Genomic DNA, 13,129 nt, shown 5'->3' on the forward strand with positions numbered 1-13,129 from the left:
GGGAGGTAAAAAAGAGGAAGAGTCAATCCTCCAGCAAGGAAGGCAAATGGAAACCCACTGTGTATCACTGTTTTTCAAGTTCTCCCTGTCTTTCCTCCCTCCACTCAGCCCCATGCAACCATGCTTCCTACCAGGGTATAGACATCTTTCATCTCCATGGCCCGACGGTGGAGAATGTCCCTGCGCAACACAATGAGGAGGAAGAGAAAGCCCAGCAGCATGTGGCCCACATTGCTGAGGATGTTGTTGAAGGCACTGCAGGGAAATAAAAGATTTAAGACAAAGGCAGCACAGCAGCAGGAAGGTGAACCCTGGGCCATTTCACTCCCTCCCCACCATCCTCCACCTTAGCAGCTGCCAAATGCCTGCCTGTTTTACATCCTGGATGACAATTTTAGGTTGAGTAGTTCACCTGCCCCAATGGATTCAACACTTCCTATGCAAGATTCCCAACTCTGGGCTATTTTGCACTCCCACATTAGTTCAGAGAAATGCTGCTCTGAAATGACCAATCTGAACTTCTTTGCAGAGCTGCTATTCCTCGGATACAAGTGGAAGTGTCCAAAAGAGCAAGGGAGCACCTCGTTGCTGTGCTGTAGGTTTGCTGTGGGAATCCAGGTGCCATTTGTTCCTGTGTGCACATGTCTCACTGCAGCAAAAAGCCACTGCTGAGTAAAACAGAAAACTCACGAGTCCTAAATTCTCAGCAGTCTTATCAACACAGTTACTGTGAGTTTGGCAAGGATAAAAGTCATAACCTGGGCACAGCACAAACACTCAGGAGGCATGAGACGATAATGCAGTGATTGCAGGGCTCACTCACCTCAGCACCCCAAGGGGATGAGCACACAGAAAGTTGTAGTAGCAGATGTCCTGATTGCCTGTCACATTCACTACCTGGACAGAGAGGAGATGGGAGACTTCATATAAGCAAATCCTCCCTGTTCTGGGGGGTTTGCTTCATGCAAACACTGAATGTACACAGGGTGTACCAGGACACAGCCTAGCTCTGGCACAGGGGAGTACTAACGTCTGCAAGTGAAGATTTTAGAGGGGGGACAAGATGTTGCCACAGGCCACAAATCTGTCAACAGTCTTCAGAGGAAACATATTTGCATGCTGTCAACCCCCCCACTAATAGATCTGCTTGCAGATATCTGAACAACAGCAGGATAGCACGGGCGGGGAGGGCAGAAGGGAGGGGAAAAAAATTTTAAAAAGATCACTCATATCACAGCAAACCCTACTTGCTTTCGGTTGTCTTAGAGATAACAGCAGATTCCTCCTGCCTCTAAAATGAAACAGGCCCCAAATGAGACATCAGATAAGCAGGAAAACAGCTGCACTCATGCTTCCCAAGCAAAAATAGCAGAACTGCAAGCTCAACAAGCCAAGCCTGTAGCAATACTCAACACGTGGTGCAGAGAGACCAGCTAAGGTACACTGCCCCTCAGACAGAGCAGGATTCCTGGGTGATCCCAGTTTCACTGCGACTATCATTCTTACACCACGCAACCGCAGAGCGGGTTTAAAGGCAAGAGTACCCAAGCAGAGGGGACAGCCACACAGAACCCAACGCACCGTCTGGTAAGTGATGACGAGCTGGATGACCGGCAGGGCATAAAACACTGCAATGGTGATGATGTTCCTGCAGAGAGGAGACAGTAGCAGCAGTTACACACACCAAAACAATTGGTGCACACCCAGGACAGAGCCCCACAGTGTTTGTGGAGGTATGTGTATGCCTCGGTGCCTAAGGACACAGACCCAATTCTCCCAGCCAGAGCTCTATACCTCTGGTTATGATCTCCTGAAGCAGAAAACGTGCTAATGCAAACAGGAGGCAAATGCTAAGAGCACAAGAAAAGTCAGGATGTTGACCACAAACTCATGTGTTTGAGTGTCAATTTCTCCCCTTCCTCTGTATGTTCCAGCACACCAGTTGTTACCACACTTTAAAGTGTCGTTCAGAAGAAGGGCATGCAGACAGACTCCACAACCAGAAGCTGAATCCAGAGACTGGGACCTTACCAGTTTGCCTTTTCCTTACCAGAAATAGATTTTGTATTTTTTGCTGACAATCCTTCGGTCCTTCCTGGACAAGTCTGATAGATAGAGGAACACCTAAAACATCAGTGGGTGGGGAAAGAGGGAAGAAAACAGAAAAGAACTAATGAAGACTACAGAAGACAGTAGAAGATCTTGATGTATTTGAACAATATGCAGCTTGGTGCCCTTTTTTTTTTTATACACAGCTTGCTCATTGTGTCCCTTGATTCTGTGGGGAATGAGTTCTGCAAAACCCTCTGACCTTCAGGAATGGCTCTGACCACACAAAGCAGTGCAGGGTGACAAAAGGAAGCAGTTTGATAGCTGCTAGCTTAATGCCCCTCTGTACATCCATGGCAGTCACACTACATGTACTACCTACTGTTGCACATTATTTTCTCCCTGTGCTGTCCCACCTCCTTGAACTTCCTGGGACAGTCTGGACTTCTTCCTCCTTTCTCGAAAGTCCCTAATACTTTCTGATTTTCCATATTAAATCACTCATTTCAGCAGCACACTTAACACAGTAGGAAAACTTTCCAGACTCTGAAAAAGCATGAAGAAGCACATTCAGCTTTGTTAGATTAAATCCACCTAGAAGGGAAGTGGAAACTTAAAAACCCTGGCAAGTGACTAGTGCTGGTCCTGGTCCAGATGTGTCCATGGCCCAGCATCACAGCTGTACCTTAGTGCGGATGACATTCTTATCACTTTCAATTTCTGGCATGGTGTCGAAGTCGCTCTCCTCCTCCACAGAGCTGTCTGTGTCAGAACCAGCTGGCAGCCCGCGCTCAGGGGAAGACAACTGACGTCCACCACTGGAGCTTGACTCATCTGGAGCAGAGCAGGGAGAAGGAAACAGGCAGGGCAAAGGCTAAATCCTTCTGTGCAACAAGCAAGCTGTCCCAGATATCAGCCACAGTCTGCTGGGACAAGTTGATATGGCCATTTCAGGGAACAAGTTTTTCCATGAACACAAACCTTCCTAAAAGTCTCAGATATCAGCTAAAAGCACTTTCAAGGACCCCTCTGCAGCATTTTGGTTTTTTTCCCCTGCTTTTATTCTACTACATTTAATCTCTAACATTTTCTACTCTTTACTAGCCTGGCCTCTGAAATCTGGAAGCCTGAGACAAGCCAGAAAGCTCTACTGAAAGCATCAGACTGACCGTTCAGGGGTCAGAAACAGGCTGACCTAGCTAATCTCCAGATTATGTATAAGCTTTATATATAAGCTTTTCTAAAAATATTGTAGAACAAAAGACAAAGAGGGAGAAAGTAAATTTTTCGAAGCAGGCAGAGCATCAGCTTTGCTCGCATTGCATGCACAGTATTGGTCACCTGCAGGTCAGCAGGACCTGCCTGCACTTCCCACAGGCTGGCCGAGCTCCCAGCCAGCCCACTGCCCATACCAGCATGAGCAGGACAAGTTTCTTTCTCATTTCTCAAATGCTTTTAAGGCATTTCCTTGAGAATTGGGGGTAGGGTGGTGCTGAAGCCCTCAACTCTATTCCAGGACTTAAATCCTCCTGAATTTTTCCAAAATCTCATGAAATATCAGGTCTGTGTTTCTTGTCAGGCGTTCAGAAATATTACACCTTCACAGTCCAACAACTGGGCAACATCTGGAGCATCAGGGCTGTTGTTACACCACAGTGAGTCAACACATCCTGAGCTGGGACCAAAAATTACACAGCCCTGCTCTCTCTCATTTGAGCAGCTGCCTCACACTGCTCTGGACCTGCACCACCTCACCCTGCAACCTGGGTCCTCAAGCTGTCAAATTCAAGGATTATGCCCAAAAGTCCACAACACTGAGCTATTCAATACCAATCCCTTCACAGGGGGAAAAACTGTTGTAAGGAGACTAAGAAATATTCTGACAAAGGAAGGCATTTCCCATCATCTCAGATTAGCAGGACCCTTGGGAGGTTTGGATTTTTTCCTCCTCTGCTGCCAGGGCATGGTTCACCTGTTTACAGCATGACATTATTTCTCCCCTAATGAAACCTCTGTACTGTGAAAAGCTCTGATTCTGTCTTGCCTTTCTAGTGAAAGGCATGCTTTGGTCTAATGGCAGACCTGATGAGCAAATAAGAGCCTCCTAGAAGCTTGGTTGGAAGGGACCTTTGTCAGTCTCTAGTCAACTTCCTGCCTGGAGCAGCATTGTTACCAACACTTACCAGGTGAATGTGGCTTTGTCTAGCTGAGATGAACATTCCCAATGACAGAGTCTCTCTGGGCACCTCTTCCAGAGATTTGCCATCCTTTTGATGTAGATGTTTTGCCCTAAAGTGCAACCTGAACGTCCCAAGCTGCAATTTTTATTTTTTTTTCAATTTTTTTTTTTTTTTTTTATTTCCTTCAGGCTTTAAAGCATCTTAAAGTGCCTTCCCCTGCCTCAGGTAAAATCCTCCATGTGCCCCCAGTTCTGGAAGATACTGTACCAATAGCACCATAGCTGCTTCCTTCAGGGGTGCTGGCTGTGATGGGATGCGAAGATGTCATAATCCCAGATCCTGCGATGGAACCCAAAAGGGACAGTTAGTTTCATGTCAGTGCTTCAAAACACATCTGAGGTGAAAACAAACAGCTTGAAGAGCTGGAGGGGCTTGGGAAAAGCAGCATTTCTTCAAACAGATGGCAGTCATCCTCTAGAGCATACTGTGCAAAAGGGAAACCCTTGCTTTGCAATGTGAAGCAAACCCTCCAATCTCCCCACACAGGCTGCCAGTTTGACTCAGAAAAGCATGAGGGTCCCTCCAGCACCATGTAGGGATCACGCTATGGGGCTGCAAGACTCGGCAAATTCTAGAGCAAATCTCACGATATTCAGAGAACCCTTATGAATTTCTAATTCTTCTCCTTCCCCTCCTCACACATTGATCTACTGAAATACTGCTACCTCCAGTTATCCCTGGAAGAGTCTTTGGCAAGACAGCTGCTACGTAGTTTTAACCAAGCAAGGAGAAAGCAAAAGTGCCCTATGCAAAAAAGTGGTCACAATCTTGAGCTGATGACAAGGGTGGCAAGCCTTTGAGGGCTGGGAAGTCCCAGTCTCCCACCCACACATTTGAAGCAAAGAGGGCTGCACCTCCCAGTTGGGTTGCCCTGGGACCTTCCGCACCTGGCTTCACATTCTCTTTTTTTGCCTGGTACTTGTTTGATCCCTTTTGGTTGGGCTCAGCTGCTGAACTTACAGCAGACAAACACATCAGGAAACACAGCCAGCTGAACCCCTTCACAAAGGGGTCAGACACCCATGTCCCCAAAAGGGAGGGAGCAAGAGCAGGTGGAGCAGGACCACATCTTCCAGTGGTGGCAAACCACAACACAGGTCCAGCTGCTTTTAAAGCTTCATCCTCATAACAACATCACGTGGCCAGTCAGCAGCAAAGGGACACAGGACATGGGATAGTATTTAAAGTCAACCAACCTAACTGCAGCCTGGCAATGGCCTGGCTTCCCAGTACCTGATCTGTCCCAAACTGACAGGCACAGGCAGACTCCCCTTTCCAGCTAGCAATTCCGGACACTTCTGTAACACATTGTGGAGGTTTTTATACCATTTCCATTAGTCATATATGTAAAGAGCCCCCAAACTTTTCCCTGCCTGAGCCTGATTCCTAGGCAGGGGAGCACCCATACAGCAGAGACATTTGATGTTTCAAGTCCAAATTACTGCTTTCCTTTGATACATTCACTGTGCTTGTTGGGCTGTGGGTTAAGACCTGGTCTCCATTTCAGCTTCTCTACCCTCCTGTCTCATCCCTCTGACAAGGCAACGAACAGCTTGGAGGAACGTCTGAAGTGGACAACATGGCATGGGCTGAGCACCAGAGGGAAAGCTCTGGCACACTGCAGCCCCTCACATGACACTGCTTCAGCCCTGAGCTGGGATTAGCAGGATGTTTTTGTAGGTTGCTGCAGGAGCAAGATACACCTTCTACTCTTCAGCTGCTGTGCAACCCTCCTTCTCTTGTGGCAGTTTTCCTATTGCTTTAAAGTCATTTGGAAATCCAGATCACAGGGAAGAGGGCAAAAGAAGCATTTCCCCATGTTGATGGCACCAAGGCACATGCACACTTCCTTCTCCCATCAGTCCTGTCCCACAGGGACATTACCTCCCTATTTTAGGCCAGGCTTTATGCTCTCAAGTGACTTGTCAACGTTCTCTTCCAAGTAACCAAGGGAAGATTTAAATCTGACCAAAGCAGGGAGGCCGGGGAGAAGAGGCACTCTGCCCTGTCTTTAACAGCTGCACCAGACCCAGCTCACCCATTACTTTCAGTCCCACTTCCCAGTGTGCGAGTGAGTCAGCAAAGTAAACGTACTGCAGTAGGTGTGGTTCCTCCATCTATCGCCTCCACCAGATAGCGATTATGTGGAATGGGAAGTGTTCCACAGGAAACAAACAAACCAAAAAAAGCGTTAAACACAGAAGTCAGGTATAAGATGGGTGACAGGAGCAAAGGGCCCCATGGAGTTGTAGGATATTTAAAGACAATGGGCAGAGACAGATTGCTCAGCACCTCCATCCACACTTTCTTTGTGGGGACAGGAAAGGAAAGGTGAGTAATGGAGAAGGCAAGACCCAGGGGTACTTTGGAGGAAGAGAAATTCTAATGGGTGGGAAGAGGAGAAAAAAAAACTGAGAGAAAGCTAGTATGCCCTGGGTGATCTAGAGGACAGATGGAACACCTCTCCTATGAAGAAAAGCTGAGAGAGTTGGGGTTGTCCAGCCTGAAGAAGAGAAGGCTCCAATAAGACCTTATTGCAGCTCTACAATACTTAAAGGGGGCTTATAAGAAAGATGGGGACAGACTTTTTAGTAGCACCTGCTGCAATAGGACAAGGGCTAATGGTTTTAAACTAAAAGAAGGTAGATTCAGACTACATATAAGGAAGAAATATTTTACAATGAGGGTGGTGAGACACTGGAACAGGCTGCCCAGAGAGATGGTAGATGCCCCATCCTGGAAACGTTTAAGGTCAGGTTGGACAGGGCTCTAAGCAACCTGATCTAGTTGAAGATGTGCCTGCCCATGGCAGGGGGGTTGGACTAGATGATCTTTTAAGGTCCTTTCCAACCCGAACTATTCTATAATTCTATGACAGGGAAGATGCTAGTTACCATTTTATAGGCATCAGTCAGACACACATACCCTGGAGAAAAAAACAGCATGAAGGTAGGACGTGGTTCTTCCTCAGAGAAAAGGACTCTCTGAAGGTGGCATAGAGTACAAAGGAGACGACAGATCACAGGAGGAGCAGGTGCCTCTGAGAGGAAATCTGTAAACTCTGAAGGAACTGCGCTCCTTTGTCCTTTCACAAAGATACTCTGTTCAACAATCCCCCCCTGCCTAGGAACCCCATTCTCTACCCTCCAGGTCCACGCTAAGCACACCATCTGTGCTCTGCATCTTCTTCAGGAACTTCCCAAGCACCAGAATTTAACTTCCACCTCTTGCCAGGGCAGCTTGGAAAGCAGCTTCTAAGCTGCCTTCAGCACTTGAAACCTCAGCTGCAGCACTAGCAGCACTCCCTGGGGCTTCTGGTCTCACTCAGCTGAGACTGTGCCTCCTTGCCTTAGTGACCCTTTGTCACCACCCTGGAGCTCTTCCAGGGCCTCAGACAGGTCCCTTCAGCTTCCTCAAACTACCCCCCCCCCACACACACACACACACACACACAGACCCTTCCCATTTCTCCAGTGCCCTAAGACCTGCTGTTGGTTGACATTTGGTTGTGAAGAAAACCCTTTCACACACGTTCCACACACAGGCATGTCTACGTGTATCTCAGTGGCTGAAGAAGCCACTCCTGAGAAGCCGAATGCCCCCAGGTCCTTGGCAGAAATATTAATCCAAGTAAGGCTAGGTCAAAGTGAAGTTCCACTGCTGATCCTTTAAGCATAGCTCAGTTAAACTAGTATGCTTATCTCATGGTACGTAGCAGACTGGAGAGACTGAAGAAGCTGGGGATTAAAAAAGCAACACACCAAGAACCTTTCAATGCTGCCAAAACAGAACGTCCTCCCTCTCCCCAGGAGAGAAGTACAAATGACGATGCCTTTATTCTCAGACCAATCCTTTGCACTACTTTGCAGGCACTAAATATTTAATCAAAATGAAATGGCCAGCCCCACACACTTCTCCAGAAAGCAGAAACTCCCAGTGCCCCCCCATCCACATGACAAAAATTTCCATCTTTCACTGGTAGCCTCTTAGATGCAGCTGTTTTTATAAAGCAGAAATCTGCAGTATGTTGAAATGTGGGTGGAGCATGAAGTCAACTGAATCTAATACCAAAGCAAATAACACCAACATCACTACCTAACTGTATTAGTCATTCATTCACTTGGTTGTCTGCAACTCCCACTTAAAAACAAATTAAAATTTAAATTAAATTAAAAAATTGGAGACCTCATGCTTAAACCAGACAGAAGAAATCTTTGAGTTTGTCAGCTCTTATCCTTAAGGTGCCTTATTTAGAAATGAACAGACCTGGCAGCAGTAACGTTAGCCTGTAGCCAGGTCTAGTCAAGGCTTGCCCTTCCTTCACTCCTCAAAGCCAGGTCCTCGGGGCAGGGGTCAGGACCAGGTTCAGGGGAGCCTGCTTTAAATGCTCTCTCTTGTGAGGGCAGAGAGGAAGCTCTAACATCTTTCATCAGCACCAGAGACTATGTGGTACACGTACAGGAAAGGAGGCTTGAAGGGACAGAAGGTACTTCACTGACAGTCTGTCCCTTGCCTGGCCTGGGACCCGTGCTGTTCACTTAAAGCTGTCACACAACAGAAAAGAGACCTTACCATCCTCAGGACTCAGTCTCCCAGCCAAAGCCTTCCTCCGAACCCTGAAAAAGAACAGCAGCACTCATGAGATAGCCAACAAACTCCACCTGCCAAGCATAGCAGGATTATCTAGGACACCAACAGGTAAACATGGTGCAAGCTCTAAAAACCAAGCAAACAGAAACCCTATGGAAAGAAAGAAAAACAAAACACTGTTTGGACTAGGCATGGCTCAGCCATGACTGCTTGCTATCCACCTCTCAGATTTCCAAAGCAACAGAGGTTTGGTTTTTTTTTTACTCCCTCAATTATCCACCAGAGGCAGGGCAACCAGTTACACGACCATGCCATCCTGCACTGCACGCTGGGAGAGACTCTCAGATCACCTACCCAAACCAAACTCCCCTGCTCAGGGGACCAAGCACCTAAGAATCTACTGAAAAGGCAGCAAGAGCTAGAAGCATACATCAGCATGGTGCTTAAGAAGGCAATATCACCTCCTCAATGCAGATGCCAAGCTAGGGAGGGTAAGAAAAAAAAACCACAACATATGCTCACAAAGAAAAAACAACAGCAAAGAACACACACTTAAGTAATTTCATTCAATTGTTCAAATTAAATGTTTCATTGATGTGTCTCAAAGTTAAGCCATGCTCCCATCTTAAAACTGTTTTGTTTCAGAGCACCAAACTTTTAAGATCCCTTCTTCTGAAGCAGCTGAAAACTCTGCTGCATTCAGCCTGAGGAGCTGGCTGGTAAGTGTGGTTCCCACAAAACTAGTGGGCTATTTGCTGAATGCTTTATATGGCTCTTCTCATACCAACCTTTGCCCAATAGGGCAGGAAAGGGTGTTGAAGGGGCCTCCCTATTCTCAAACCTACATGGTTTGGACAAAGGAATCGCTTAACCATTGTCACTGCCTACACAGGCAGCAGTGATGGATCCCAACAAATGCCACCAACCCCAGCACCTTAAGAGCACCTGCCCACTGCCCACCAAGGCTCTCATCCTGTGCAGCAGTTATCCACCCTACAGGAGCAAATCTTTCCTCCCTTTTAGGCTGCTGTCCCCTTCCTGCCTCTCCAGTCCTGGTCTCACTCAAGAAGACTTCAAGATCACCTCCAGTGAGCAACAGGGGACCCTGGGGCAACTGGGAAGAGTTTTGACTCTTTTGACCCCCCCATCCCCCCCCAAGAGCAACTTGTCATGGTAGCTGTGCCCAACTTCAATGCAAGCCAAGGCATCAAGGTCTGGGGCAGGGGAGGCAGGTCAGGAAGGAAACCATCGTTCTCAGGACTCCAAAGCCCTGTTTCAGTCACTGCCACTTTTTGCAGTACTCAGTCTAGCACTCTGGGAAATACTTTGTTTTCACTAATGCTGTGGTATCCCATATCCCAGACTGGCCCCATCACAATTCCCACCTGCCACCCTATGTCCTCATATAAGAAAACCTGGGGTAGGGTCACTACAAAAACTAGAGGGCAAAGCCTTTGGTTTTCATCATTGCCATGATCCCCACAGCAGAGGAAGAAAAGTTTTCTGGCTGATGATCAGTAGGAGCCCACTGAGTGGTCATGGACTTGTTTGGCTGCTCCATTCAGATGTTTACCACCTCACTTGCCATGAATTCACTGCAGTGTGAGGCATCTCTGAGGAAGAAGAGAAACAGAAAGGCTGTTCTTGTAAAAACCCTTAACTCACCTGATATAGTGCACAAAAGCAACTACCACTGAGCCCAGGTAAAAGGAGAGGAAGCTCAGGAAGCTGAAGAACATGGCCTGGACATAAACGGATTCTGAGGAAAGAGAAGGCATCAGTCAGCTCACAGAGCAGCAGCCAGCACTCCTGTCCTGCTCTTCCCAATACCACCTGGTGACAGTGCCCAGCCCCAAACAGTCCTTCAAGACTCATCTCCTTTCTTCAAGGGGAATTGCCAGAACCTGTTGCAAGGTCTCCCCCCATTTCTTCACCCCAGTGCTAGATGGTGTGCCTGTGCAACCCCCCTGTACCACACAACGCCTCCTGGAAGGGACTAGAGCTGCAATGGTTTTGACTCCTCTGCTGGTGCTGTCTGCACCATTCCATCAGAGGGCTGCCAGCCCAGCCATACCCTCCTATGCCGAACTGCCAAGTCCGCTCATAAAGCTGCATTGCTCTGCACAAAGACACTGACTTTTAATAGAGGGCACAATCATCACTTGAAGGTTCTTCGTCCGCTGCAGGTTCCAGGTACGGTTGACGTTCCCTGTGAGATGCAAAGCATACAGCAAATGTAAAAACAATCGAACAGTAGTGAACTCTGGCCCTTATCTCAGTTCTCTGCACTTGCGAAAACACCAGAGTCTGGCTTTTCACCAAAATCTGTGTGTGGTTTTGCTCTGAACTTTTCCCATTTGTCAGTGTACAGCCTTTTCCATATGTTTCCCCCACCTCCCCTCTATCCACAGCCTGTTTTTCAGACTAGAAACCCCTGCTTGACTTTTTCATACATTGCTCACACCTGGATGCCTGAACCCTATAGGCAACTCATCTCCTGTCCATTTACTCCCCAAAGGGCAGTTTCTGTCACTACAAATACTGGGACACCATCTTTGCCTTTGGCCAAAACTCTGCTGGCAAAACACTTCTGTGCAGGATGCCAATCTATAGTCTTGTTATGTTTTACCAGGGCTTAGCACATCCTGCCAGTACAGCTCTGCTGACAGCTTTAAGATGAGAGAAAGACACCTAGAAGGTAACGATTCTTTTTTAGCGTGGGAATTGGGGGAGCCCACCATATCTCTTGGTTGCAGTCTTGCTTCTCCTATACAGAGGAAGCCATCCAGCTTTGAGGACAGGAACGTCCCTGATCTGAAATGGGCTTCAGCTTGTCATGGGGACAGCTGCACCCCCACTCGAGTTTCACCCACCACATGAGTGGTGGAGGCTTTGCTTTTACACCACTGCCCAGGAGGAGGACAAAGTGTTTTCTGGCTGGAAAAGGTACTGGAACAAGTATCTCAAGATTATTCCCCCCAAAATTACTAGTTTTTCCTGGTCCCTCCAAGTGGGGAGGCTGTCATAGATGCCAGGATAACAGCTGGAGAAGGTGCTCTCTGCAGGAATTGCCATCTAGGCCTCCATGCAGGCAGGAGGATAATACAGTGTGTGTGTGGGGGGGAAGCCGTAAGTAGCACTTCTTGGGTGTCTCAAGTATCTCCCAGGACACCAAGTGACTCCCTCAGAAGAGCACATAAACCCAGTGAGCCAGGTGCTGTACTACCCAGCCACTTCCAGGGTTGATCAAGATTTTTAACCTACCCAACAATATTAAGTTTATACTTCACTCTTCCTCACAGCTACCTAGATGAGATAGAGCTATATGACCCATCCTGTGTCATCCCACAGGAATATCCCCAAGGACTCCTGCTGTTCCACCACATGGATGCAGCAATCAAATCTGCCTCCCAGCGCAACTTACCGTGAATGGAGGAAGGCACAGAACCCCCACAGGCATAATCCTCTGGCTTGATGACGAACACAACAAAGAACTGCTCACCTGGGAAGTCCTTTCTCTGCATGGGACGACAGAAGACAGAATCCATGACAAGTGAAGTAGCCTCTCCCTCCAATGCAAAGCAGAGGTGATTACCTCCACAGGACCAGAGATCAGGTTTTAGTTGCTACACAGGCACCAGCCTCACAGAGGCCTGCCTGTTCTGAACAGAGCTTGGCTTCTGGGAATGCTCCCCTCATCCCTGCTGACAATAAGCTGACTGAGTTCATCAGTATACAGTACAGCAGTGCCCCAGTACAAGCAAACCAATGCTAATGCATTTATTTATTTTAATTAGTGCAAGCCATCTACCTAAGCTTTACTCATTATAAGGCCCTGCTACCACCACTTGGTGGTAGAAAAACCAAGGTTTGAACAGAAGACACCTGGCTGCAGCCACTCTAATCTCCAGCCTCAGTACCTAAGACATAACACAACCATCTAAGCAAATGTAAACAAGGTTTTGTAGTAAAAGGTAACTTCCCCTACTGATATCAGCTGATCTAATAAAAACAAAAGGATCACAGCTATACCAGAATCAAAAAATAGAACTAGAGATGCACAGGACAAGCCACTGAAAAAGAAAAAACCAACAACACTGGGATGAAAAAACAAACAAACAAAAAAAACCCCCCAAAACAAACCACAACAGCATCTCACCTGCACTGTTATAGCTGCCTGCTTTGTCATAGACTGGTAAACACCGTTGAACTCCACATTATGGTCCAGGTCATACACTGGGCACTAAAAC

At 47.4% G+C, this 13,129-nt stretch overlaps 1 protein-coding gene across 6 annotated transcripts in view; it reads right to left on the bottom strand.

Annotated features, from left to right (window-relative positions):
* Nucleotides 1-13,129, bottom strand: part of SIDT1 (SID1 transmembrane family member 1) — a 47,379-nt gene that overhangs the window by 10,539 nt on the left and 23,711 nt on the right. For 4 of the 6 annotated variants that reach the window (XR_008579619.1, XM_054845343.1, XM_054845334.1 and 1 more), the window contains exons 6-17: nucleotides 13,039-13,122; nucleotides 12,304-12,397; nucleotides 11,017-11,088; nucleotides 10,545-10,638; nucleotides 8,862-8,905; nucleotides 6,384-6,413; nucleotides 4,497-4,568; nucleotides 2,735-2,883; nucleotides 2,051-2,124; nucleotides 1,582-1,648; nucleotides 824-897; nucleotides 132-255 (exon numbers count right to left, since the gene is read on the bottom strand). Coding sequence is in view for 5 of the 6 variants with exons in the window: in XM_054845343.1 (XP_054701318.1) it covers nucleotides 132-255; nucleotides 824-897; nucleotides 1,582-1,648; nucleotides 2,051-2,124; nucleotides 2,735-2,883; nucleotides 4,497-4,568; nucleotides 6,384-6,413; nucleotides 8,862-8,905; nucleotides 10,545-10,638; nucleotides 11,017-11,088; nucleotides 12,304-12,397; nucleotides 13,039-13,122 (978 nt within the window). In the remaining variant the exon portion in view is untranslated. The remainder of the gene's footprint in view (nucleotides 1-131; nucleotides 256-823; nucleotides 898-1,581; nucleotides 1,649-2,050; nucleotides 2,125-2,734; nucleotides 2,884-4,496; nucleotides 4,569-6,383; nucleotides 6,414-8,861; nucleotides 8,906-10,544; nucleotides 10,639-11,016; nucleotides 11,089-12,303; nucleotides 12,398-13,038; nucleotides 13,123-13,129) is intronic. The other 2 variants (XM_054845353.1, XM_054845362.1) reach the window with 1 other exon arrangement.

This window comes from Grus americana, chromosome 1, assembly GCF_028858705.1.
Source record: "Grus americana isolate bGruAme1 chromosome 1, bGruAme1.mat, whole genome shotgun sequence".
NCBI classification, from domain to species: domain Eukaryota; kingdom Metazoa; phylum Chordata; class Aves; order Gruiformes; family Gruidae; genus Grus; species Grus americana.